General features: G+C 60.5%; 1 protein-coding gene across 4 annotated transcripts in view; it reads right to left on the minus strand.

Moving 5' to 3' along the window:
• Positions 1-23,102, minus strand: part of DAGLA (diacylglycerol lipase alpha) — a 61,753-nt gene that overhangs the window by 12,246 nt on the left and 26,405 nt on the right. For 2 of the 4 annotated variants that reach the window (XM_059404379.1, XM_059404390.1), the window contains exons 2-9: positions 12,846-12,984; positions 12,246-12,457; positions 10,758-10,859; positions 10,197-10,335; positions 6,780-6,867; positions 4,672-4,806; positions 4,050-4,127; positions 1,941-2,065 (exon numbers count right to left, since the gene is read on the minus strand). In XM_059404379.1, the coding sequence (XP_059260362.1) occupies positions 1,941-2,065; positions 4,050-4,127; positions 4,672-4,806; positions 6,780-6,867; positions 10,197-10,335; positions 10,758-10,859; positions 12,246-12,457; positions 12,846-12,940 (974 nt within the window). In that variant the 5' untranslated portion in view covers positions 12,941-12,984. Of the gene's footprint in view, positions 1-1,940; positions 2,066-4,049; positions 4,128-4,671; positions 4,807-6,779; positions 6,884-10,196; positions 10,336-10,757; positions 10,860-12,245; positions 12,458-12,845; positions 12,985-17,415; positions 17,435-23,102 lie in introns of those variants that run through there. The other 2 variants (XM_059404399.1, XM_059404410.1) reach the window with 2 other exon arrangements.

The raw sequence follows: 23,102 nt of genomic DNA on the forward strand, positions 1-23,102 counted from the left end.
TGTCACGGGGAGGTTCGCCCGGGACACCCCGTCCAGCACCACCAGCCCCTTGCCTGTGTTTCCCAGCCTGACACCACGACCTGTTTCTATTTTGCCCAAGTGTCCCTCTGCTCCTACAGGCCCCGTGTCCTTGTCTGTGTGCTGTCTGTACCCCCCCCCACCAGGCAGTGGGTCCCAGGGCAGGGCCTACTGTGCCAGGGGTACAGACACGTCTGGGCACCGGGCCCACAGCAGGCCTCCCCCAAATGAACAGCGAGTTGAGCCTCTGAGCAGGGGACCCTGCTCGGGGTGCAGCTATTCCTCAGGCCGCCAGAGGGAGCCAGTGGCCAACGGATGGGTGGAGGAGCCCGGAGCCAGAACTCAAGGCCCGGGTGGGCTTGCTGCCTTGAGAGGACAGCTGAGATTTTTAAGAAGAATCCTGAATTTCAGGGATGTCTCGAGCTTTGTCCTCACCTAAGCAGCACCTAAGGGACTGTTACCTACTTCCCAATGAGGAGAGGCCCCTCTGGGAAAACTCAGGGTTCAGCTGAGTCTGGGAAGCAACGGGGCCTGGACTGGGTGACCACCGCAGGGCCCGTGGGGGGGGGGGGGGCTCCACCGACTGCAGGGCCAAGTGGGGGCCGGACCGGGGCTGGAGGCCAGACCCCTGCTCTCAGGCAGCTGCCTCTTCTCTCTCAGCATGTGGCCGCCACCGTGCCGCCTTCAGGGACGGACACCTGAGCTCGAGGACCCGCCCTCTTGTTCCTCGAAGTCTCGAGAAGCTGACAAACCACAGTTGGGCCCCCCACCCCTTGTCTGCAGATCCCCCGAGGGCCCTGCCTGCCCACGATTGCCTGGCTTCTGAAATACCCGCTAGGCAGGCAGGAAGGGCACCGCTCGCACCGACGGCGTCCCCAGCCTGCCAGTAATAGAGCAGGGCCCGTCAGAGCCCGGGTCTCCAGACTCCTGGTCTGGGACTCATTTTGATATGCTTCGCAGTGACTCCCAAGGACGCTGCGAGGAACGCCAGCTGTGGGAGGGAGCACAGGGTGGCCCGGCCACTCGCTCTGCAAATCACGGGGGGTGGGGAGAACAAGGTCCAGAGAGCCACACGACTCTCTGCAGAAAGGAAGGGCACCGCGGGAGGGGTGTGGCTGCCCCAAGGGCAAGAGTGTCACTGACTGAACGCCAGGCTTTCCAGACCAGGGAGCCAGGGAGCTGTCCTCTTTCTGTCTGGGCCGGGCTGAGGGTGGAGACACCAAGGACAGGGAAGGGGCCCTTCCAGAGCTTTGTCCTTCTCTGGCCCAGTTAGGAGAGACAGAGAGTCCTCCCAGCACCCAGAGGGGGTGGGGGTGGGCTGGTCTGGGACAGGTGCCTTGCCAAGTCCCTGGGAAGAGGGTCAAAGTCTTTCACTCAAGGGCCTTCTTGATGCCCTTCCAGAGGTCTCCATGAACTGGGCCTGTACTAGGCATGTCCCTTGTTTCAGCAAGCTGAGCACAGGACACCAGCTGGAGAGAAAGATACAGGTCGAGGGGGCGTGGCATGGTTGACGGGGCGGAGGACGGCAGGGGAAGGCAGCTAGCACGCCAGACGCTCTCCAGTCGCATCCCATCCTCTCAGAACAACTCCAGGACATACGTATCGCCATCCCCACTTTACAGACAAAGAAACTGAGTCTCGCAGAGGTAGAACAACTTGCCTCTGGCTGCAAATGACGAAATCTCGATTCAAACCAAACACTGTGTGATTCCAAAGCCCGTGCTCTTCCCCGCCTAAGGATAATGTAGCAGTAGAGAGGCTGAGGCCCAGAGGTGGCATGGAAGAGAAGCCACGGAAGCCACAGACCCTGGGGGGCTGGGCAGGCACAGTCTGTCCGGGGAGAGTCTCCCACACGCTGGCCCTCAGGACCTCTGCTTGTCTGCACACGCTGGCCAGCCGAAGCACGGGACAGGGGTACTCACGAGCAGGACCGCGCCAGCTGGCAGAGCCCACAGGCAGGCTTCCGCATCAGGTACATGGGCCACCCGTAGGCGGCCAGCGCGAAAAGCATGTAGTAGCAGACCTCTTTGTAGCGGAGCATCTCTTGCTGGAAGAAAGGAGGCGGAGGCGGTCACTGCTGCCCTTCCAGCCTCCAGGCCCAAAGGCTCCCCTGGATGGAGGAGGGAGCGGCCCTCCTGGCCTCCCCACGGACTGCAGGCCCCCCACGCCCCCGCCTTGGAGGAAGGACCGCTCCCCTCAGATGATAATTGCATTTCCCTAATTATCTCCATGCAACCAGGGCACGGAACCTCCTGGGACCCGTCCTGCTGCTCCAACGTCAGAATTAATGATTTGGGGACAGAAAAACACTCGGAGCCCTGGATCGATTTCCAGAGAAGGGAAGCGAGAGGGAGGTGTGAGAGGGCATCACAGGCCTGGGAAGGAAAGTTTAACCCTGAGAGGCACTAAGCCCTCCAGCTGGGGGTGTCCAGGCCTTGAGCAGCTGGGCCAGCGCTGTAGATGCTGGGGGACCTGACAAGCCATCAACAGCCTCTCGGCCCACAAGTTCTTTGTCTGCAAATATGGGGAGACTCTTGTTTGATGGGCCAAGTCACAGGCTCCCCAGGGATGTCTGGAGCAGACCGGGATCTCTGCAGAGAAAGGCGCCAGTCTGACACCTGGCGTCTGAGGCCAGTGGCTACTGTGATCAGCCCAATGGGCTGGAAGGAGGTGGGAGGCACAGGTGTCCCCGCAAAGCGGCTTCCTGTGTCCGGGGTGTGCCAGACGCTGGAGGGCTCCTGCACTTAGGGGGAATTAGTCACCTTGTAAAAGTTAAAGAGGGTGATTAGTCATCTTCTGAAGTGACGTAGGGAGCACCTTAATAAGGGCCCAGAGGGGCGGAACCATTGCCGGGCCAGCTCTATCTGCTCTTTAGGAATGATCTGGAGAAGGTAATTATCCTCTCTGGCTCCAGCTGGAGGGTGGGGCACCGGCAGGCAGGGAGCCCAGCACCTCAAGGCTCGGTGGCCTGCCTGTGCCACCTCCCCCTTCACATGGTAAGAGCGCCCGGGGTGCCTGGGGTAAGCGAGGCTGGGCTGGGCACCTGCTTCGGGCACATGCACACAGAGGGGACATGCACACCCACTCTGGACAGTGGGGACAGATGGAGACTGGAGGATTTTCTAGGCAATTTAGATACAAGGGAGGAATCCTTTCTGATAGGTCCCCGACTGGGGAGCCAGACTCGGAATGGTTCATTTCCTCCCTACTGGAGCTCTGGCTGGAAGGTGTGCCCAGCACCATCACCCATGCAGAAACATGCTCCGAGGGGACAGAGGCCTTGCTCAAGGTCACAGTGACAGCGGCGAATCGCTTTGCTCCTGAGGACGCCGGCTGCAGTTTCAGCCTGGGCAGCACAGTGCCCTTGTGGTGGGGAAGAGCTCCCCTGGCCACAGGGCAGGTCCCACCTTGACCTGTGAACAGCGGGTTTCTAGTACAGATGCCTGAGAAAAGGTTCCACCGCTCAAAAGAGCTCGAAACTAGTGCGTTGTGTCGTGCTGCCTTCCAGGACAACAGCGGCTGCAACCGTCTGAGCAGCTCGCCCCGCCACCCCCCAACCTCACGATCTTAAGAAGCCAGGGCCAGGGCGCCTGGGTGGCTCAGTGGGTTAAGCCGCTGCTTTCGGCTCAGGTCATGATCTCAGAGTCCTGGGATCGAGTCCCGCATCAGGCTCTCAGCAGGGAGCCTGCTTCCCCCTCTCTCTCTCTCTGCCTGCCTCTCCATCTACTTGTGATTTCTCTCTGTCAAATAAATAAATAAAATCTTTAAAAAAAAAAAAAAAAAAAAAAGAAGCCAGGGCCAGACATTCGGAGGGTGGTGAAGCAGATTCCAGGCTTTTGACCATGGGACCAGCATGACGGGGGCGGTCCTCAGGAGGAAGGGGAGGCGAAGGGGTGGTGAGGAGGGAGGTGATGGCGGAGAGCTGCGGGAGCCCCCCATGCTGCGGGGCGGCCGGCAGGGGGTCTGCTCAGGCCGCCCCGCAGAGGGAAAAGGAGCCAGGGTGGGGAGGGGGTGCGGGGGGTCTGACTCACCGAGTTCTTGAGGTCGAGATACTTGGTGTTTCTAGTCACTGGCATCCCAGACAGGAAGGTCAAAATGTCATTATTCGCCTGTAAAACCAGGGTGTGAAGGTGGCTGTCCCAGGTCCAGGAGGCACGGCTGAGATAGGGGGTCCAGGTCCCCCCGGGCTCTGATTCTGTTGCTTCCTAAGGGCCTGAACACCCAAAGGAGGGTGTGGTTTCTAGCTCTTCCGTGACCCAGCCATTGTCCCCAAATCCGAGGTCTCCTCACATGTCTAGTTGCTCCCTTTCCACTGAAAGCATCAAACACCCCCTACCAGCCCGCGCCAGGGACCTTCCTGCCCAGGCCGAGGGTACCGCGCTTTGGAGAGGATGCTGGGAGACCCCAGTGGGGGTCAGGGTGCTGGTTGGGGGCGGGGGGCAGACGGAGGCAAGTGCGGAGGGCCGAGGCTCCAAGCATCGTTCACGAGGGCCCTGTGGTCAGAAGCCTCCGCGGCTGGCCCAGCAGCGAGAAGACCCTCAAGCTAGAGCCAGGAGGAGAGGGGGCATCAGGGGGTGACCAGAGGGACCCCAGGGAGCGGGCATAGCAGCAGCAGGGCAGCAGGGAGAGGCCCGCAGGAGAGATGGCACTCACCTCGTCCAGCACGGCGTTGCGCTTGGCCCGCTGCCGCTGCCGGAGCAGCACCAGGCCGGCGATGATGTCAGATGGCACAATGTCGAGGTCTCGGAAAAACTCAGCAAAGAGGTAGGCGATTTCGGAGTAGGCATCCTGTGAAGTCCGGGGGCGGGGGGGGGGGGGGGGTGGGGGCAGGGGAGCGGAGAGAGGGCAAGAGACCCAACGTGAATCCCACTGGTCTGGTACTCTGCTCCAGGCTCAGTGCCAGCTCGCCCCAGGCACCTGCTCGGCACCAGCTGGGTCCAATCCCACCGGGCCCTCTGTAAATGTGACCCCGAGGGCCCTAGCCTAGGCTCTGGGCCCTGCAGACCTGACCAGAGTTGTGTGTGACAGCCACCAAACCTCCACCTCCCGGCCCTCTTCTGTCCTCAGAGCTCCTATGGCACTCACCATCACCGCCTACCATGCACAGATGCCAACGTGAGCCATTTCCTGTTCTTTCCCCAGCCACTAGGAATCAAGGCCTGCTCGGCCCGGCTTGTTTCTCCTCCGCCTGTCTCTCTAGCAGAGAAGCCAAAACTGAGCTCCTGGCTGCCGCCTCCCCACACTGAGTTTCTTCCCACCTCCCACCAGCTGTGACCTTGAAAGGCCTCCTACGGGGCGGAGCCTCTGGGGTGGCAGTCCCCCTCCCCCCACCTGCCCACGGCTTTAGGCTCGGGGACCCTCATGATGGGCCTGGAGAAGGCTGTGACACTGGGCTGGCTGCCCCTCTGGCCTCGGGCAGGAGGGCAGGAGGCAGGAGGCGTGCAGAGGCCACCATGCCCGTCAGTGGGCCAGGCCTCCTCCCGGCCTCAGAAACCTCTTCCCTAGCTTGTTGGGAAAGGCTGTGCTGGGTGCAGACTCATGGCCAGTGATTCCCACTCTCAGGGTTTCACCTGTGAGTGCCTGACACTTTTAAGAGAACAAAACTCCAGGGTTGCAAACTCAAAGTCCTGACGAGGCCAGACAGCACTAGCTACCACCGGGCTCCGCTGACCGCCCTGCGAGGGGCCTATACGGCTGCATCTACAAATACGGAACTGTACACGAAGGGCCTGATTTGTCACTTGGGCACTCAGTTCAGATTTTAAGCCACAGAGCACAGAGTGATCAAAACGTGCACTGCACCTGACCCCCAGCGCTTGATGGGACCCGGGTCCTGGGCCACCCCACCCTGCAGCACTCTGACATCAGCCCCAAGTCTGCCACGTGCCCAGGAGGGGTGGGTATGTTCCCCTAGACCACCCCCCAGAGAGGCCCATGGGGTGATCCCCGCCCACCAGGGAACCTTGGAGGAGCGGAGGACTTTCTTATACCTGATTACTCACTCTACAGTTCACCAGGGGCTGCTGGAGGGAAGGAGCCACTCAGGCTTCCGGTGGCTTCCATGGAGGGCACTTGCTGTCTGGCTCAGGGAGGAGTGGTCTCCTGACCTCACTGGCTCTGCCACTAACTAGCTGTGGGACGCTGAGCAAGTCACACCACCTCTCTGGGCCTCAGCTGTCTGATCTGAAAAATGAGGGGCAGGGGACGGGGGGGGGACACTAGATGGTCTCTAAGGGCCCTGCCAGGGTGCATGGGGGGTCTGCGTCGAGGACCCCAAGGGCCCTACCTCCCCCCAGGGGCCACCCTCTGCTGAGATGGCCTTTCTCCAGCAGCACTGGGCCCCTCCGTGCCCTCCTCCAAGCACCAGGTACGGAGGGCTGACTGTGCACGTCTGGGGCTCAGCACCTGACCGCCCCGACGGGCCTTCCAGAGGCCTCTGCGGCTGGGAATGTTCATACTGCTTTTCTTTGCTTTCAGGTCACCCTGATTTTTTAGTATCTCCTCTCCTAAACTAAGTTCCAAGGGGGTGGATGAAAGGTCTTGAAACCTTTCCATCCCCTTGACCAAGCCAGGAAGTGGCTGTTCCCCGTGCTGGAGGGAGTCGGTAGGCCAGTGAGTGCCAGGTCCCCCCCCCCTACTCCTGCTTCAAGCTCAGGCCCTTCTAGCTGCCCTGCTCCACCTGGCTCTGCCAAGGAGCCAGGGCTCCTAAGTGGCCGACAGCAGGACGTGAGCCGGTGGGAGGCGATCCCCCCAGTACTTACTGACTGCGAGTCCTTCGTCCGAGTGCAACAGAGGAACACTTTGAGCCGGCGCGACCAGCTGGTGGCCTGGCCCTCCTCTAAGCGGTGCCTGCAAGGGGAGAGAGCTGGTATGTGTGAGGTCAGGGGGCGGGGCCAAAAGGGACACGACCCAGCTGCGACGGGAGCAGGGCAGCCTGTTCGAGGATCCCACCTAAGGGCTCTCCAGCAGGGGGTCTAAGAGGGACTGGGCCTGGGCCTGGCCAAGGTCCCCTGGGGGGGACCCCTGCTGGCCTACAACGGCATGTGGTTGGCCACACTCCCAGCTTCTGGCCGACTGAACACCAGCATGCCCCAGGGAGGCTTCATAGGTAGGAGCCCAAACTGGGGACCACTCTGTCGCCCAGGTGTCCAATGCCTCAAACTAAAAGCCCTGGGACCCCGCAGCAGGGTGCTGGGCCTCTTGGCCAAGTCACTGGAGCAGACCTGTCAGACAGACTTGCTTCCCCTTGGAAGGGATTTCAGATACACAACCTTCTCTGTATTGGGGGGGGGGGAAGTTTAATGGGCATGTGAGGCTCTGCATCTCCCGACTCCTTGGATCTGTTACATTAGAGGGGACAAGGACCCACACCGGTCATCTGCGTGGCTGACGTCTGTCCATTCCCACCCCCAGCCTCAATGTGTCTAGCTGCTGTGATGGGGGGTCGGGGTGTCCAGGACACTGCACTGGAAGGCGGAGCAGCTGGCCAGTTAGCCTCCAAGGTCCTTCCAGTGCTGGGAGCCCAGAAGTTGGTGTGTTCGTTTGTTTTGTTTTTAAAGATTTTACTTACTTTTATTTGAGAGAGAGAGAGAGAACGTGCGCATACATGAGCAGGGGCAGAGGGAGAGGAAGAGGGAGAAGCAGACTCCCCGCTGAGCAGGGAGCCTGATGTGGGGCTCGATCCCAGAACCTTGAGATCATGTCCTGAGCTGAAGGCAGACGCTTAATGGACTGAGCCACCCGGTACTCTGAAGTCAGTGTGTTCTGAGCATAAATTTAGGAGAACCAACATCAAATATGTAAGTTTCCAGACTGAACAAGCTTTTGTGACATGTGCCCTCCCCTCCCTCTGGTCCCTGCTGCTGCTGCTGCTTGGTGGTCCAGAGGGGAAGGTATGGGTGGCCTCAAATGCCTGCAAGGCACTTAGTATCCATCAGGAGTGACAGGCCAGGCCCTCCTTCCTGAGCCCTCTGGCTTCCCTCTGCAGCAAAGGGCTGCTTCCTTATGGAAGTGGCCCACAGGGACAGGGAAGGCCACAGGGCTTTCCAGAGCTAGAGAGGGGGTTAGAACAGGGTACGAAGGGTACAAGGGAACTGGTGCTTCTGGGATCTACCAGTTCTCAGGAACTTGGGCAGTCTTATCATAAAGCGACATCCCCCTGCCAGGGGCTTGATGAAGGGAGAGTGAGCTGACAAGCCACAGGCCGGGATCCCAGAGCATCACATTCTTTAACCCTTTCTAATTAATCTAAGGTACTTTTCAACATTTAAAGAGTATTTCCTGCTGGGCCTCTGGCTGAGGGCAGTGCTGACTGTAGGCTTTCCTGCATTCCCCCATTCGCCCACCAGGAGGAAGATGGAGCCAGGGCCAGGTTTGGCCTGATGCATCAGTTAGGCTGCAGAGAAGAACACTAGGCAGAGAGAGAGTGAATCTGAAGAGCAAGTTCATGGACCCAGCACCCCCGTGGGAGTGCAGACACCCCTGCAAAGATCCAAGGTCAAGGCTCCCAGTGAGCCATGCTGGGAAGAACCCATCTCTCCACCCCTACCAGATTTCACGGAAAGGAGAGAAGGCCCAGGACTTAAACAGGTTCCTGACTTCCAGATGCTAAAATAATCTGTCAGTGCAGCATGGGTGGGGGCGTGCATCCGTCCCCAAACCTGGAAGTGGATGAAGGGCGGGCGGGTGTGAAAATGTCCTTGTTAGAAATACTGCTGGTTTCAGAGGGTCAGTGGAGGGCCCGTGGAGACCAGGCTGAGCGGTAGCCACATTAACCCAGCCGCAACCTAGGCTGCCCTCCCGGCCCCCACAGACAGCTGGAGAAAATGCAACAGGTCAGAGCCCGTGAGCTCTGAGGCCTCTTACTTAGCCCCACACGGCCCGAAACCGCAGGAAAACTTTCTAATTAAAACGACAGCCCCTAGCTGCAAAGGCATTAGCTTCCCTGGCCCCAAAGGCAATTACCCAGAGTCAGGCAGGGGAGATTTTTTTTTTTTTCCCCAGGGCCCCAGAAGCCCAGAAACCAGGTCAGGTGGGGGCGTATGCTCAGAATGAGCAAAACGGGATGGGTGGTGATGGCCTGCTATGCTGGTTGGGAGAACGGGCTCTGGGGCCTTGGCTCCGAGACCTGGTATTTTGGGCTGGGAGGTGGCCAGCCCAGGCACGGGTGTGGCTCTGGCTGCTGTGCTGAGCTGATGTGGAGGGCCTAGGGGGAGCTCAAAGCAGAATTCCCACTGGGCTTGGGGGCCTGGGCAGTCCACCGAGGTCCCCCAAATCCCCTGTCCTGGGGATGGAGTACCTGTCTGCTCCCCATCAGCGTGACCTGCGGCAAGTGACCTGCCCTGCCTGGAACTCAGACTCCTCGTCCATAGAATCAGCCTCCTAAGGGCACTAGGGTCTGCAAAAGTACTGAACGGACTGAAGGTGGGAAAGGGCTCAGGGCAGGGCCTAAGACACAGGAGAAGCTCCGTGCCCCACCCATCTTTTTCTTTGACTAAACAGAAATTACTATGACCCTGGATTCCCTCTTTTTCTTTACCATGGCACAGCATTCCCCTTTCTTCAAAACACTGTGCAAAACCTACCCCCTCCAGGAAGCCTTCCTTGATTAACCTTCTCCAGCCCCCTTCATCCCAGAGACCACCCAGCCCAGTGGTTAGGAGCAAGGGCCCTAAAGCCAGACCACCCGGGCTGGGGCCTAGAACCGCCATTTCCCAGCTGGGTCACTGGGGCAAGTCACACAACTCTGTGTTCCTGCTCTGTCTGTGTGAAGGGGGTGATGCTAACAGCCCCCTCACAGAGCTGCTGTCAGTGAGGGTGCGTGCTGCTTGGCCTGGTTCAGGCCTGCTTCCTGCTATGATGACCGCTGGCGTTAGCAGCACCGAAGGTGGAGCCAATGGTCACAGCGGCCCCACTGGCCGAGCACGTACCAAATGGTGAGCACAGCACCAACCGCTTTGTGCTCATTCAAATCTCACGGCAGCCGTCAGAGGCAGGAGCTGTTGTGATTCCCACTCTACAGACCAGGAAACTGAGGCTGGGAGAGGCTAGAACTGTAACACATGCGCACGGCTCCCGCAGGCCGGCATGTGGCCCGGCACGCGGTTCGGAAGGCACAGGGCCAGCGGCCGCCCCTCCGTGAACCTCCGCGGGGCTGCCCGCCCACCCTGTCTGCTCACCGGAGGTTGTAGGTACGCAGGTTGCGCTGCCGCCTCTTGGTGGCTCTGAGCTTGACGAAGGTGCGGCCCGTGGGGTCGAAGACGCAGAGGACGGTGATGCAGACACTGAGGATGACCACCCAGTTGCAGACGACCATCCCTGCGGGGCAGCAATGGGAAGCAAGAGGTCGGGTGCTGGGGGAGCCTCCCTGGCTCAGGGGCACTGTTGCCTCCCAATCAGTCTGCTTCTGGGGCCCAAGAGCGAGGCCCAGCAGCCCCCAACCCTGGCCTCTGGCCACCTGATTGTCCCATGCTGAGCCACGACCCCGAGGACCACCCTCAGCACAGAGCAGGCAGATCTAGGGGCTCCCGGTGAGAAGCCAAGGAGCCCTCCCCTGCTGCCCACCCCTCCTCCACACCAGGTGCCCCTAAGGGCGCAGGCCGGGCCTGGGAAGAAGCCCACAGCCTCAGCCACAACCCCGCCTGGCATCTGTCCGGCAACCGCTTCCCTTGGGATGTGCCTGAGCTTCCCCCTCTCCGAGCTGACCCCGTCCCTCCCGGCCCTAGAGACGGCTGACATACCGAGGGTGACATTCTTGGCAGTGAGGTCGTTGCACGAGGTGTAGTACTGAGTGAGCCAGACAATGCCCACGATGGCGTAGATGAACTCGATCACCAGGATGGCTGCGGGGAGAGCAGGGAACAGGCTGGAGGGCGCTCCAGTCCGCCTGCCCCGGAAGGACCCCTCTGCAGCAGGGGCACCAGACCCCCGCCCCCCCCAGCACAGGCCTCGGGCAGAGAGGGCCCAGGGAGCGTGGCTGTCCCACCACCAGTCTGTCCTTCTACAACGTACCCACCACCTGTTCTAGCTGAAGCACCCTCAGGCCCCGACGCCTCCCTAAGAGGGGACTGGAAAGGCGGAGGATGAAGAGGCATTTCGCTGCTCTTTTGGGATTTTAGACTTATGTCCATGAACTCTGGTATCAGATGTATCTTAGGCAAGTTACCTAATCTCCCTGGGCCTCCGCTTCCTCATCTGTAAAATGGGGTGACAACGTCTGCGTTACAGGAGCGCGGAGAATGAGATGAGAGACGGTTCATCTCACGGAGACTGCTATTTCCCAGAGGAGGCTCCGGCACTCAGGGCAGGAGGCGAGGAGCCCCAGCAGGCCAGGGGGGCCCCCGGGGGCACAGGCAGCCTTTGAGGCCCCAGCTTCGCAGGCAGCACCTGAGGCAGCTGAGGTCCAGGCTTTGGAGACAGACAACCTGGGTTCTAATCTCAACTCACGCGCGCGCGCGCGCTCTCTCTCTCTCTCTCACACACACACACACACACACACACACTCACGCAAACACACACGCACACACACGCACACTGGCCATGTGACCCTGAGGGCGCTAATTAACCTCCCTGGGCTGGGGCGGGGGTGGCCCAGAATCCTCATCTATAAAGGGAGACCAGTAATGGCTCCTCCCTCAGCTAACAAGGGGAAGGGCTTAGCACAGTTCGCGGAAGCAGGAGAGAAATGTTCGCTCAGAAAGATGGGACTAGCAGCTGAACTCCAAGCCCAGAAAAAGGACACAGGCAGGCCCTCTAGGGAGCGGCTCCGGATCCCTGAGGGGTTTCCAGGGAAGGGGGGGGCACTCTTTGGTGGAGGCTTTCAAAGCAGCAGAAGAGAGGCACTTGGCCTAGAACAGGGGCCGACAACTTCCCCTGCAAGGGCCAGAGAAAATATTTTAGACTTTGTGGGTCCTCATCTCTGTCCTGACTACTCAGCTCTGCCGCAGAACCAGTGAGTACGTCAATGAATGAGTGTGGCTGGGTGCCAATAAAACTTTATCTGCACAAACAGACGGCAGGCTGGATGTGGCCCTTGGGCTACAGTCTGCCCTCCCTGGTCTAGACCACAAGCCCCGTAAGTCTGCTGGCTCTCAGCTGGCCGCTGGTGCTGGCCCAGGGCCTGGCCCATCGGGTGGGCCCCACAGATCCTGGCCGGCTGAGTAATGGAGCAGGAGAGGGGGGGTGGAAGGGGGTGGGGAGCAGCCCCCACCCCCCGGGGCGGCCCTTACCCAGGCGCACGTAGAGCACATACTGCATGGACTCGCGGGGCTCTGTGTAGAGGATGCCCCCGCGCATGCTCAGCCAGATGATGGCCATCTCGGCGATCATGCAGCTCAGCAGGATGCCCAGGTAGCCGCGGCCGTGGTCCACCAGGTTCAGGGAGCAGGCCTCGTTCGGGTTGTAGACCAGACCGAAGAGCACCACAGACAGGATCACAAACCTGGGGAGATGCACGTGTCACAGGGGGCCAGGGAGTCCAGGTGCCTTCCATGGACCCTGGCCAGCAGGACGCGGCAGGTGGAGGGGCTGCACTGCTTCGGGCTCAGGACCACCATCCACCTGGCCTCTGAGGACATGGGTGGCCAGGGACAGGGACATGAGGGCAGGGAGCCCAGCTGTTGGCCATGGGGGGACAGCGGCGGCAGCCCTGCCCGGTGATGGTGCCTGGTCCGGCAGGGGACCAGGCAGGGTCTCTGCGCTCCATGTGGGTATTTCCCTAAGCAATGGGTATTCCAGACACCAACTCCTAGGAGCCGGGAGCACGACAGGGTCAGGTCAGACGGCTAGAAAGCCTTCCTCCAGGCCTGTGGCACGGCCCTAAGACTCACCAGGTGGTGTGCAAGAGGAAGAGGAAGATGGCTGGCAGGACGAGGTCATCACTGCCCACAGACCAGCGCCGCCGGAACACCACGATCCCGGGCATGGCTGGCAGCTCTGCAGAGAATCAGCGGGCCTGGTGCTCACCTCCTGAAAGACAGCGGAGGGCCCTGTGGCTGCCGCTGGGGCACCTGGGGCTACTGCACTCCTGGCCAGGTGTGCCCAGCACAGAAGCATCTCTCCCAGGCCCCACAGCCGAGCTGCTTCCAGACCATTGCAAATGCTGAGCCATCCCTGGGCAGGACCCACCTGCAACCCTATCCGCCGCTCAGAGCCACTGTAAAGGAACTCAGCAGCCAGAGATGGGCTGCCGCCTCACCCAAGGGCTCTCTTGCCCCCAAGCCTGGTGCCGGCCCTTTGGTATTGGCTCTCCCGGGAGTTACTACAATAGTAACTACTTAGTTCCATTAATGACTTGGGCTTACCGGCCTGCCTCCCCCTCCATGGGGTCAGGGGATCCCCCAGCTCCCCTGTTGTCTCTTCTCCAGGAGATCCAGCCCAGTGTGTGGAGCCTTGGCGGGGTGGGGGTGTGTGAGGGGAGCTTTCCAGACCAAGCACCAGCCTGTCCCTCAGCACAAACTGAACAAGACAGGTTGAGGGCTGAAGAACTTGGGGAGGGTGGGGGGAAGGGTACACATGGATCTGGCAAGTACAGAGGCAGGAGAGCGCACCCAGCACATAGCAGGCGCTCAGGAAAGATGTGCTGAATGAGGTCTTCAGTTTCTTGCTTTGCTGGAGCCCTGGGACCGTGCTCTGGCACTTGATCTCGCACTCACCAGACAGAATGCCCGGCCACAGCTATGCCTCTTGGTGGGCAGGGACACAGCCGGGACCCAGGGTCAGAGGCACAACTGGGGCTACCCAGCCCCTCTGCTGGAAGGGCAGTGAGTCCTGCAGGGTACCCTATCCTCCTGGGACCCACATATCCCGTGTCTACCCTGAGGCACGTACGCTTCGCTGCCCGGTTCAGAGCTCTCTAAAGCTGAATTCAAGTCAGCCACAGGCAAGCTCGGGTGGAGCTTGGACCTAAGAGTCTAGGACCCCCATGCCCCAGAGCCCTAGGAGCAAAGGGAACACTGCAGGCCAGGAGGCTCCCCACATGGGATGGAGGGAGTGGTCCGGGAGATACTGGTGAGGGGCTCCAGGGCTGCCCTGTGCTGGACTGTGCTGAGGAACCCCTGCTGTGGGGGGGGTGTGCCCCGCTGCTAGGCAGCTGCCCCCAGGCCCAGAGGCTTACATGACACCTGGTCCAGAGGTGGGTGGCAAGTCCTCCTCTCCCCGGTTGACGGCTCCGGGGAAAGCGAGTGTCCTCGGAGACCAGCATCACTTGGGAAGCAAGTGACCAAGTATCCCCCGGCTGGTGGGCACGGCCCTCAGGTTGGATGAGGGGCCATTGGGCCGGGTGGTCAGCCGGCATGTCCAGGCTAGCCCGCCTCTGTCGTGCTCTCTCTGGTGCGGCCACTTCAGCCAGCCGCTGCCAGGCTGCTCCCTGTGAGCTGGCGGCCTGGCGGGCGGGCTGGCGGGCTAGGCTGTCGGGGTCGTGCCTACTCCTCCCCCCCTCAGGAAGTGATGTCATCCCACTCTCTCCAAGGAGGAGTCAGAGCGCGGATTCTGGGAAGTGGGGAGAAGGATGAAGAGCCCAGAGCCAGAGCCGCGTGGTAGAGTGGCCGGGCAAGGGCGGGGGTGTGGGGCTCCAGCAGGGTGCAACCCTGACAAGCGTCCCTGACCAGCACTAGCGACCCCCGGACCGAAAAAGCCAGGACACCGTGCGGTGGCAGCCTGGCTGGGGCAGGCCAGAGCTGCCAACAGCTGGTGTTTCAGTCCCTGTCTCTCTACAGCCCCTCCCTGTCTCCAGGTGGCTCTGCTGAAAAATGCTGGGCTCAGGGGGCCCCCTCACGTGACCTAGAGGTCAGGCCAGCAGAGGTGGGGGTGGGGGTGGGGGAGGTCCCAGCAGGTGCAGCTCTTCCAATCCCTTCTAAACCCCTAATCTGAAGGACCCCTGCGGTGGTGGCAGTGGTGGTGGTGGCTGAAGGGGAGTGCCTTCCTGAGAGAGGCTGGGGGCTGGGGGCTGGAGGTCCTGCCTGGAACATCTTGTCCACAATCCCCTGGATGGGCACCCGCCCCCTCATCCCCCAGCCCCTTCACTTCTGGGAGTCCAGACTGGCTAATGCTCCTTAGCCCACACCTGCAAGCACACACGGCCCCGCCCTCTCTGGTCCCTGGCGGGAAGGTGGGGAGCGCCTGGCTCCCAGCCCTGCAGACCCAGCTTGAGACGGGTCAAGACGCCCGAGAGCTACAGCCAGTGGCAGCCTCTGACCAGGCTCAGGGGGGCGACCAGCCTGGGGCCAGCAGCCGTGGTTAGCGCTGGTGTCCACCTAGATCATGTGACCCCACCAGGTGCCCCACTTCAGGCCTGGGCACCACACCCTGCTCCTCCAGCCCAGCCCCGTAGCCAGCGCACCACTGCAGAATCCTAGGCACAGGCCTGGGTGCCCACACTGCCTGGCTTCGAACCTGGGCCCTACCACCCGCTGGCCGTGGGACTTACGATCTGTGCCTCAGTTTCCTCATCTGTAAAATGTCACTCGACCCCGCCTGCTAAAATTCCGGGGAGGACTGCAGGGGACACCGTCTGCAGAGGCCCCAGACGTGCTGGATAACGCCAGGGACGGCCGCATGGACCAGCCACCCCTCCCCCGCCTGGGCCACTAGATGCTCCAGCTGGTCAACGACAGGTCACGGGTGCGTGGGATGGGGGTGACAGGGCCCATGCTGCTGGGAGAGGACGGGCCACTCCATTCCATGCGGACTCATCCATCTCAGGGCTGCTATTTTTAAGGGCCTGAAAGGCGCCCTTTCTCTGAGACCCCAGCCCTTCACAATGGGGGCCTGTTCCCCTGCTGGGATGTGATTTCATCCGGAGGAAATGTTGGGGGGGCAGGCAGAGGCTACTTCCTGGTCTGGGGCTGCCACAAAGCACCTCCTTTGGCTCTCCTCCCTGGGGCACAGGGTCGACACCCCCCCAACAAATGCATTTGTGGGGCACACGGCCTCCCCCCATCCGGGGGCACCTCCAGGGCAGGCATGGTACCCCCTCTAGCAGAAGGGAAAAGGGACACTGCTGGGGGCTCCCCATATCCCCCAGCTAGACCCCAACTCAGGCAGGTCTGAATGGGGTACCAAGACCCTCCTCACGTAGATAGTTTGACTTGAGTGGCCCTTGGGGGTCCCCTTCTGCCCCCTGCTGCTGGTTCAGGCCCCTAAGTTAAATGTTAGCCATTTGGGGAGTTCCTCTCTCTAAAGATACAAAAGTCTTTTTTTTTTTAAAAAAATGCACAAGCTATCTCCTACTTTAGAAACCTCCCATGGCTCCCCAAACCTATGGGATAAAGTCCAAGCCCCTCGGGCATTGGCTAAGGGTCTTAGTCTCTGGTTGGCAGGCTGTGCAACCGTCTGCGGCGCCTGGCCCCCTCTGAGTCCTGGGCCAGAAAGATACTCTCCAACCCCTGGGGATTCAGGACACAGTTGGCTACAAGCACCTCGAAACAGCCTCCAGGCAGCTCCTTCCGGCCAGAGCGGCACTCTAGCCCCATCTCCCGTTGCCCCACCTTCCCTTCCCAGCTCCCCCCAGAACTTGTTGTCTCCCTGAAAACCCCTCACTGGAAGATTCCATGCCTTGCGTACTCATCCTTCCAGGCCAGTCAAGTCATGGCCTCTTTGAAACTGTCCCTGGCAGCACCCGCCCCCAACCCCCACTCTTCTCAGGCGGAAAAGGCTGCCCCTTATAGGACCCCCAGACAGCTCATCCCAGGTGGCCCTGGGCACAGGGCCGTAGAGTAGCCTTGCTGATTCCTCAATGCCTATCCCCACTCCGGCTCCACCAGAGCCCCGATGGGCCTGGGTCTTGCAGCGCTGTCTGACGGTGCCCCTGGGTTTGAACACAACTTAGTCCAAACCAGCCCTTCTCCTCCTGAGCCGCTGCGAGCCCCAAACCACCGCTCTATCCCCACGAAGCCACTGCAACAGCTCCCCTCCAGCCACAAGGGCCAGAGACCTCTTCCCACATATGCTTGGCTTTTTTGGGAAATGTCCCACCCCAGTGCCTCCCCTGAGCACCATCTCACAGTCTGGGCTTTGCTTTCTTGGTCTGCAAACCGGGGATGACACCACCCCCTCAGAGGGCCATAGTGGGAACTGCCTGGGGTCACACAGTCTATCCGTAGGGCTGTCATCGTCGAGCTCCTGGGGGGCTCTCTGGGGACTTGTTGGCAAGGTGCTCTGTGACTGGGGGCTGGGGGCTGGCCAGGTGCTGCTGATTCCCACGGCTGGCTCCAGCTGGTGGGAAGGGCTGGACTGAACAGTTTTAAGCCTGGCCGGGCTCACCTGCCCTCACCCCAGGCCTTGGGGGTTGGTTGGCTAAAGCACCTCAGGCTGGGCCTCACCCTCTGATCCTAAGGTCCCCTGGGGGGTGGCCCTGGGAGTACGTTTTGGGGAGAAGAGCCCCTTCACAGGGGTACTAACCAGCAAGGTGCCGAGAGCCCCCAGCTGAGGGAGGAGGGCACGGCTGCTGTATCTACCCTGCGGATGGCCCAGGGCTGCTGGGAGACGGGAGCAGGGCCAGGTCACTGGAGCCGGGCTGAGCCCAGCCCCCACAGGAGACAGGATGCACGGTGCGGGCTGGAAGAAAGGAACAACCAGCAGGTCTGGGCCATGGGTCCCACCATCATGTGAGCACCTCCTGTGCCCTGAGTTCAGGACTAATGACCTTTCACCCTCACGGCCGGGAGGCAGGGAGGCAGGAAGACAAGGGCCCTCAGTCCACAGGCTCTAAAAACAGACTGTGCCTGAGTGCTGGCTCCGGATCGACAGGCTGTGTGACCTTAGACAAGGTACTTACCTCTCTGTGCCTCAGCTCCTCCTTTCTAAGACAGGCTAAGAACAGTACTTATCTCAGAACTGTCACAGGGTTAGATGAGCTGAGGATAGCAGCGGTCACACAGGAAGTGGCCAGCCAGCGCTCCTCCAGCAGCACTACTCCAGAAGGAGGCCCTGGGCTCAGAGGCCACCCCCCCACCTCCTGAAGAGCAGGAGCCCTGTCACCAGAGGCACAGGCCTATACCTGCTGCCACCCGACTCACATCCAGCGCAGCAACGTCAGGTAGAAGGAGTTCAGAAACAGCCCTGTCGCCCCCTTCCATGGGCGAGGAAGCAGGTTCAGAAAGGCGCCTGGGGTTCCCGACTTCCCCATACATCCTGCCCTATGGTGTCACGACGAGGACACACAGTCCCAGGTTCTTGGAGCTGGCTCCCGCCCTTCTTCCTCACGTACAGCCCACTCCAGCTCCGCACGAGAGAGCTCTCCTTCACGCTCTGACGCGTGACCCTGTCGGAAGCTGGCCAGTCCACGTGAGATCTGTCCCCAAGAAGGCATCACCCACATGTTCCGTTTCAAACAGAGTCGTCCATGGCTGGCTCTCCACCTCCCGTGGCAGGGGCCCCACTAGTCTTGCCAATCAACAGTCAAAAGACAGGAGATCTCAGACCCAAGCCCACCTGCCTGGGGCCCCTCCAATTACCCCTGCCTGCTGAGGCTGGCAACGGGGCCAGGCCTAGCCACGTTTAGAGCTGCCAGGCTCTGACCAAGAGCACTGTCTCCAGGCCAGAGTGTCACTGTCCCCCTCCCAGACCTCAGTTTCCTCTTCTGGAGAATGAGGAGCCTGGGCTACCAATAGGCAGGGTGTGGTTTTGTACTTAGATTGGTGTTTACTCGATTTCACAATAAATGGCTGCGTGTGCCTTAGAGGAACCAGGAACAGTGAAGAGGTGGGGTATGAACTTAAGAACAAACCAACTTCAGCACAAAAACTAAGGCAATTAAAACAGAAGGTGGGGGGGAATTGGTTGCACACAGCTAAGAAGACATAAAGGGTCTCATAGAAATCATGTGTAAAACTAGTACTAGACACCAGCCATGCTTCCCGGTGGCCGAAGAGAAAAAGGAAACTGGGTAGTCTGTAAGGTCTCTTTGAGCTCTGCCGGGTGTGTTGATCCTTGGTTCCGTGAGGGGAGGGCCCAGGACTCCCTCCGTACCCAACAATGAATGGGATTCCCCATTTGAAAGGGCTTTGAAACGGGAAGGTGCTTCCAAATGGGAGAGGGACAGGCACCTGCTGCCTTCCAGGCTCTCTGGGTCCGATTCAGATTGTTCCGGAATTGGGAGGCTGGAGCTCTTCTAGTCTTGGTGGGGAAGGGTGTCTGACCTGGGGAGGACTGACCTGGTCCTTCCATGCCAGGTGACTGGTGGCCCCGAGAGGCTCCATCCTGGCTGGGACGGGCTCACTAATGGGCCACCGCCTTGCCAAACTGTGCTGGCACAATGGCCCATGCCCTCTTTAGCAGTGACCAGAGCATGGGCTTCGGTGGTGGTCAGACCCCAACCCTGCCACCTTATCAGCTCTGTGGCTAGTCAGAGAGCTAGTTAACCTTCCTGCTCACTCATGTGGCGTCCTCGAGAGCACCTGCAGAGGCAGGGGGTCGACACACAGTAACCTGGTTCTGATTTCCTGAATCTGCAGGCCGGTTCCCGTGTATCAGGCTGATGGGGAGGAGACGGCCTACCCGTAAGGTGGGGAACCAGTTGGTTCACTTCCTCTAGCATTTGTCAGTAGCCTACCACGTCTTGGGCCTGGTCTAAGCCCTTCATACCCATAACTCAGTCCTCAGAACAACTCCGGGAGGCGGGTACTGCTGCTACCTGTGGTTTACGGATGAGGTGAAGTGACTTGCCCAGGGTCACACAGCCTAATTCCAGGGCCCATGTCTTAACCATGCCATGCTGCTTCTGGGGAGCAGGCCTCGACTACATGCCCACTTCTGAACCCACAAGCTGGCGTCCAACCTCCCCCTCACAGAGTGAGGTGGCAGGGCCCTGGAAACCACAGAGCAGTCTCCAGGTCCCTGTGTGGCTGCAGACTCACAGTCCCACCACCGCGTGGGAGAGTGGGTATTGGCCGACTGTGCAGACGTGGCAGCGTGAGCCCAGGGGGCCCCCACGGCCTGTCTGGAGGTGAGCAGGCTGTGGGGCCGGGAGAGAGCACAGCGTGAACACTGTAAATGTGGCCTCATTCCAGCCTCACCAGGCTGTTACCCCAGCCTCACAGATGAAGAAACCACGGTTCGGGGACGTGCAACATTTGCCCAAAGATCCCACAACAAGGAGTTGGGATTTCAAGCAGTCTCCTTGAGTTACTTGAAAGGAAAAAAAACAAAAACAAAAAAAATCTCCTCCTCCTTCTGTCCGACTTCTTATTCCCATGCACAGACACAGAGACCTGCACGGTCCTTCCATGCCCCCCCATGCCCCTTCTCCTGGCCATGTCTGCGGCCCCACATGGAGGCAGGGCTCTGGAAGGCATGGGAAGGGGGAGGAAGCCAAAGGAGGCGACAGAGAGCAAGCACGCGTGGGCTGGGGGCCGCGTGCGCCACCAGCCTGGGCCCGGGTGTGTGCTACCCAAGTTAGGGGCCCAAAAGCTGTTGCTTTTCACGCCTCAGCTGTGCCCAAGCAGAAGGCAGAGCCGAGTCTGCCCAGGGCTGGGGCTGGGTTTCAGCACACGATGGGCCCGGGGACTAACACGGCGTGCCTAGTGTGGTGGGGCGCAGGAGGGGCACGTCCCCTGCCCCGTCCCTTCTGTCCCCAGAGTCTTTGACTAACAAACACCTCCCCGTCCCTCCCCACCAGGATGGCCTCCTCTGCCCCGCACTCCAGCTCTGCAGGTGCGCGCGACTGTTCTGTCACCTGAGGGGAGACGGAGCCTCAGGAAGATTACATAATCCATGGAGTCGGGAGCCAAGTAAGGCTTTGAGGCCACATCCGCCTGCTCGCCGACCACAGCCCTTCCCACGGAGAAGCGGAGAAGCGGTCTGGGGCCGGGCACAGGGCTCAGAGAGGAGAATGAAGAGGAGGAGCCCTCGCTGCTGGGGGCCTTGACTGCTAGCCACCCTGGGCTGGGCCCAGAAGTGGCCCCGACAAGTATTTTAACACTTGCTTGTTTGTCTTAAAGATTTATTTATTTCAGAGAGAGAGAGCATGTGAGTGGTGGAGGTGGCCAGGAGGGAGAGCAGAGGCTCTGAAGCAGACGCCCGGCTGAGCGAGGATCCTGAGATCATGACCTGAGCCGAAACCAAGAGTTGGACACTTAACTGACTGAGTCACCCATGCGCCCCAACACCTGTTTATTTTATTTTTTTTTAACCTTATATAGCACTTGATTCGTGCCCGATAGGACAGCGAGTTCACAAATACTGCCTCCTTTAAAGTCATCTTTCTAACACGCCCATGAGGTAAGTGCTCATGTTACCCCATTTTAAGGATGAGGGAGCCCAGGCCCAGAGAAGTTAAGCAACTTGCCCAACTTCACTCAGGAAGCGGCCGAGCCAGGCCAGGAAGCCGCAGGCTGTGCTCCCAGGCCTCTTGAGGAGCCCCCTCAGGGCTCCATTTATCACAGAGGCTCCAGCTCTCATCCTGACGCTAATTATTTTCTGCTCTTCTGCAACAAACAGGACTTGCCATCTGCCACCGGCCCTGTCACTGACACCAGCCGGCTCCCTGGGAATCAACTGGGGCCTTTGGTCTCCTGCTAGTTGCTCAGGGAGGGAACTAGCTGCTGAGGAATGAGGAGGGAGGGCCCGGGCCCTCCTCTCACCCCATGGCCCTCCCCCTGCTCCTCCTTCCCAGAGGTGAAGCCAGGGCCCAAAGGGCCCGTTTCCAGTAGTGAAAGGGGTGGGTCCTCCAGGTTCTGGCCAGGCCAGGTTCTGTTTCTCAGTTCTTCTTCAGGCTATTTATTTTACTGAAATTAGGAAAGGGCCCTTGTTCCACACTCATTCTTATGCCTGGCACAAAGGTACCCTGGAGGGGCCCAGGTTGCACCTTCTGATGGCGCTGCCTGGCTGTCTCCAAGCCCCGGGCCAGTTCCTCCTGGGAACTGGGGTGTCTGGGGTGGGGGATGGCTCAGGCTGGCAGGCTTGGGCCCCAGGCTTGTTTCCACCCAGTGGGAGGCCTTTCCCGACTGCCCCTGGTCCTCCCGCATGCTGGAACAGGCCTTTTCCCGGCTTCCCTGGAGCCCTCCCTCCCTCCAGTGCTCGGACCTGGAGGGGGATGGTCCCCCAAGGAGCCCACGGCAGCCTTCCCTCCAGCCCTGCAGTGAATCCTAATTCCAGGTGTCTGTGACTGTCACTTCTCTGAGCCTCAGACTTCCCATCTGCAGAGCGGGCTGGTGCAGGTGGCCTGCGTCGGAGCGGGTCGCAAGGGGGAAGTGACGGAGTACACACAAAGCACTCGCTCCTAGACAGCGCCAGTTGCCATCGTGTCCTCTATCCATCATGTCTCCTGAGTGCTCAGACCTTTTCCTCCCTGCACTGAGCCCCTGCCCCTTGAGGTGGGGCAGGGGTGCTAATTTCTCTGCCATCTAAGACGACCCCCCTAAACAGAGGGGGCCCAGCTCTATCCCTGGCTCCCAGGCTGACCCACATCTCCCTCACCCTTGCCAGCCTCCGTGTTGCCCTGGCCTCCCTCTCCTGCGACCTCCACCTGCTCCCCCTGAGGCTTCCCTGGTCCCGCCTCCTTTAACCGGAAACGAGCCTGGGAGGTGGGACTCACCATCCCATCAGCTTGTACCACGGGGCTGAGCCAAGGATGTGCTTGTGTGCTCTTGCTAGAACTCCCTGCAGCTCTGCGGTTTCAGGACGTCCCACTGCTCAAACTCAGGACACCCCAAGGGGCAGAGGCCCACTCTTCATGGCCCCCTGCTCAGTGCAGCATCCCACTCGGCCACCCCCTGCCCCTCCCTGTCTGGTCTCCCACAGAGCCTGCGTGAAAGCCCCTTGCTGGGAGCCCCCCGCCCCCCACCGTACCCTCTACCAGACAGTTCAGCGCAATGCCCGGGTCTGGCTTCTCAGAGCTTCACAGAGAGGAGATTCCCTGTCCCGGGTGCTGGCAACACCTCTGAGAGGAATTAGCACCTTCTAATTCATTAGAGGTTCCCTGTGAGGCTGCTAATAAGACTGCTCAGTGGGCCACACCCAGCCCGACAGCTTGCCCCACGCCCAGCGAACCCCAAGTGGCACCGTCCTGTTGTGCCTCCTCAGGCTGTGGGCTGGGTCTTGCGGTCGGGGCTGCGCTAGGGGCAAGGCCTCCCAGAGTCTGCACGGGC

This window comes from Mustela nigripes, chromosome 1 (genome assembly GCF_022355385.1).
Source record: "Mustela nigripes isolate SB6536 chromosome 1, MUSNIG.SB6536, whole genome shotgun sequence".
In the NCBI taxonomy this organism is placed as follows: Eukaryota; Metazoa; Chordata; class Mammalia; order Carnivora; family Mustelidae; genus Mustela; species Mustela nigripes.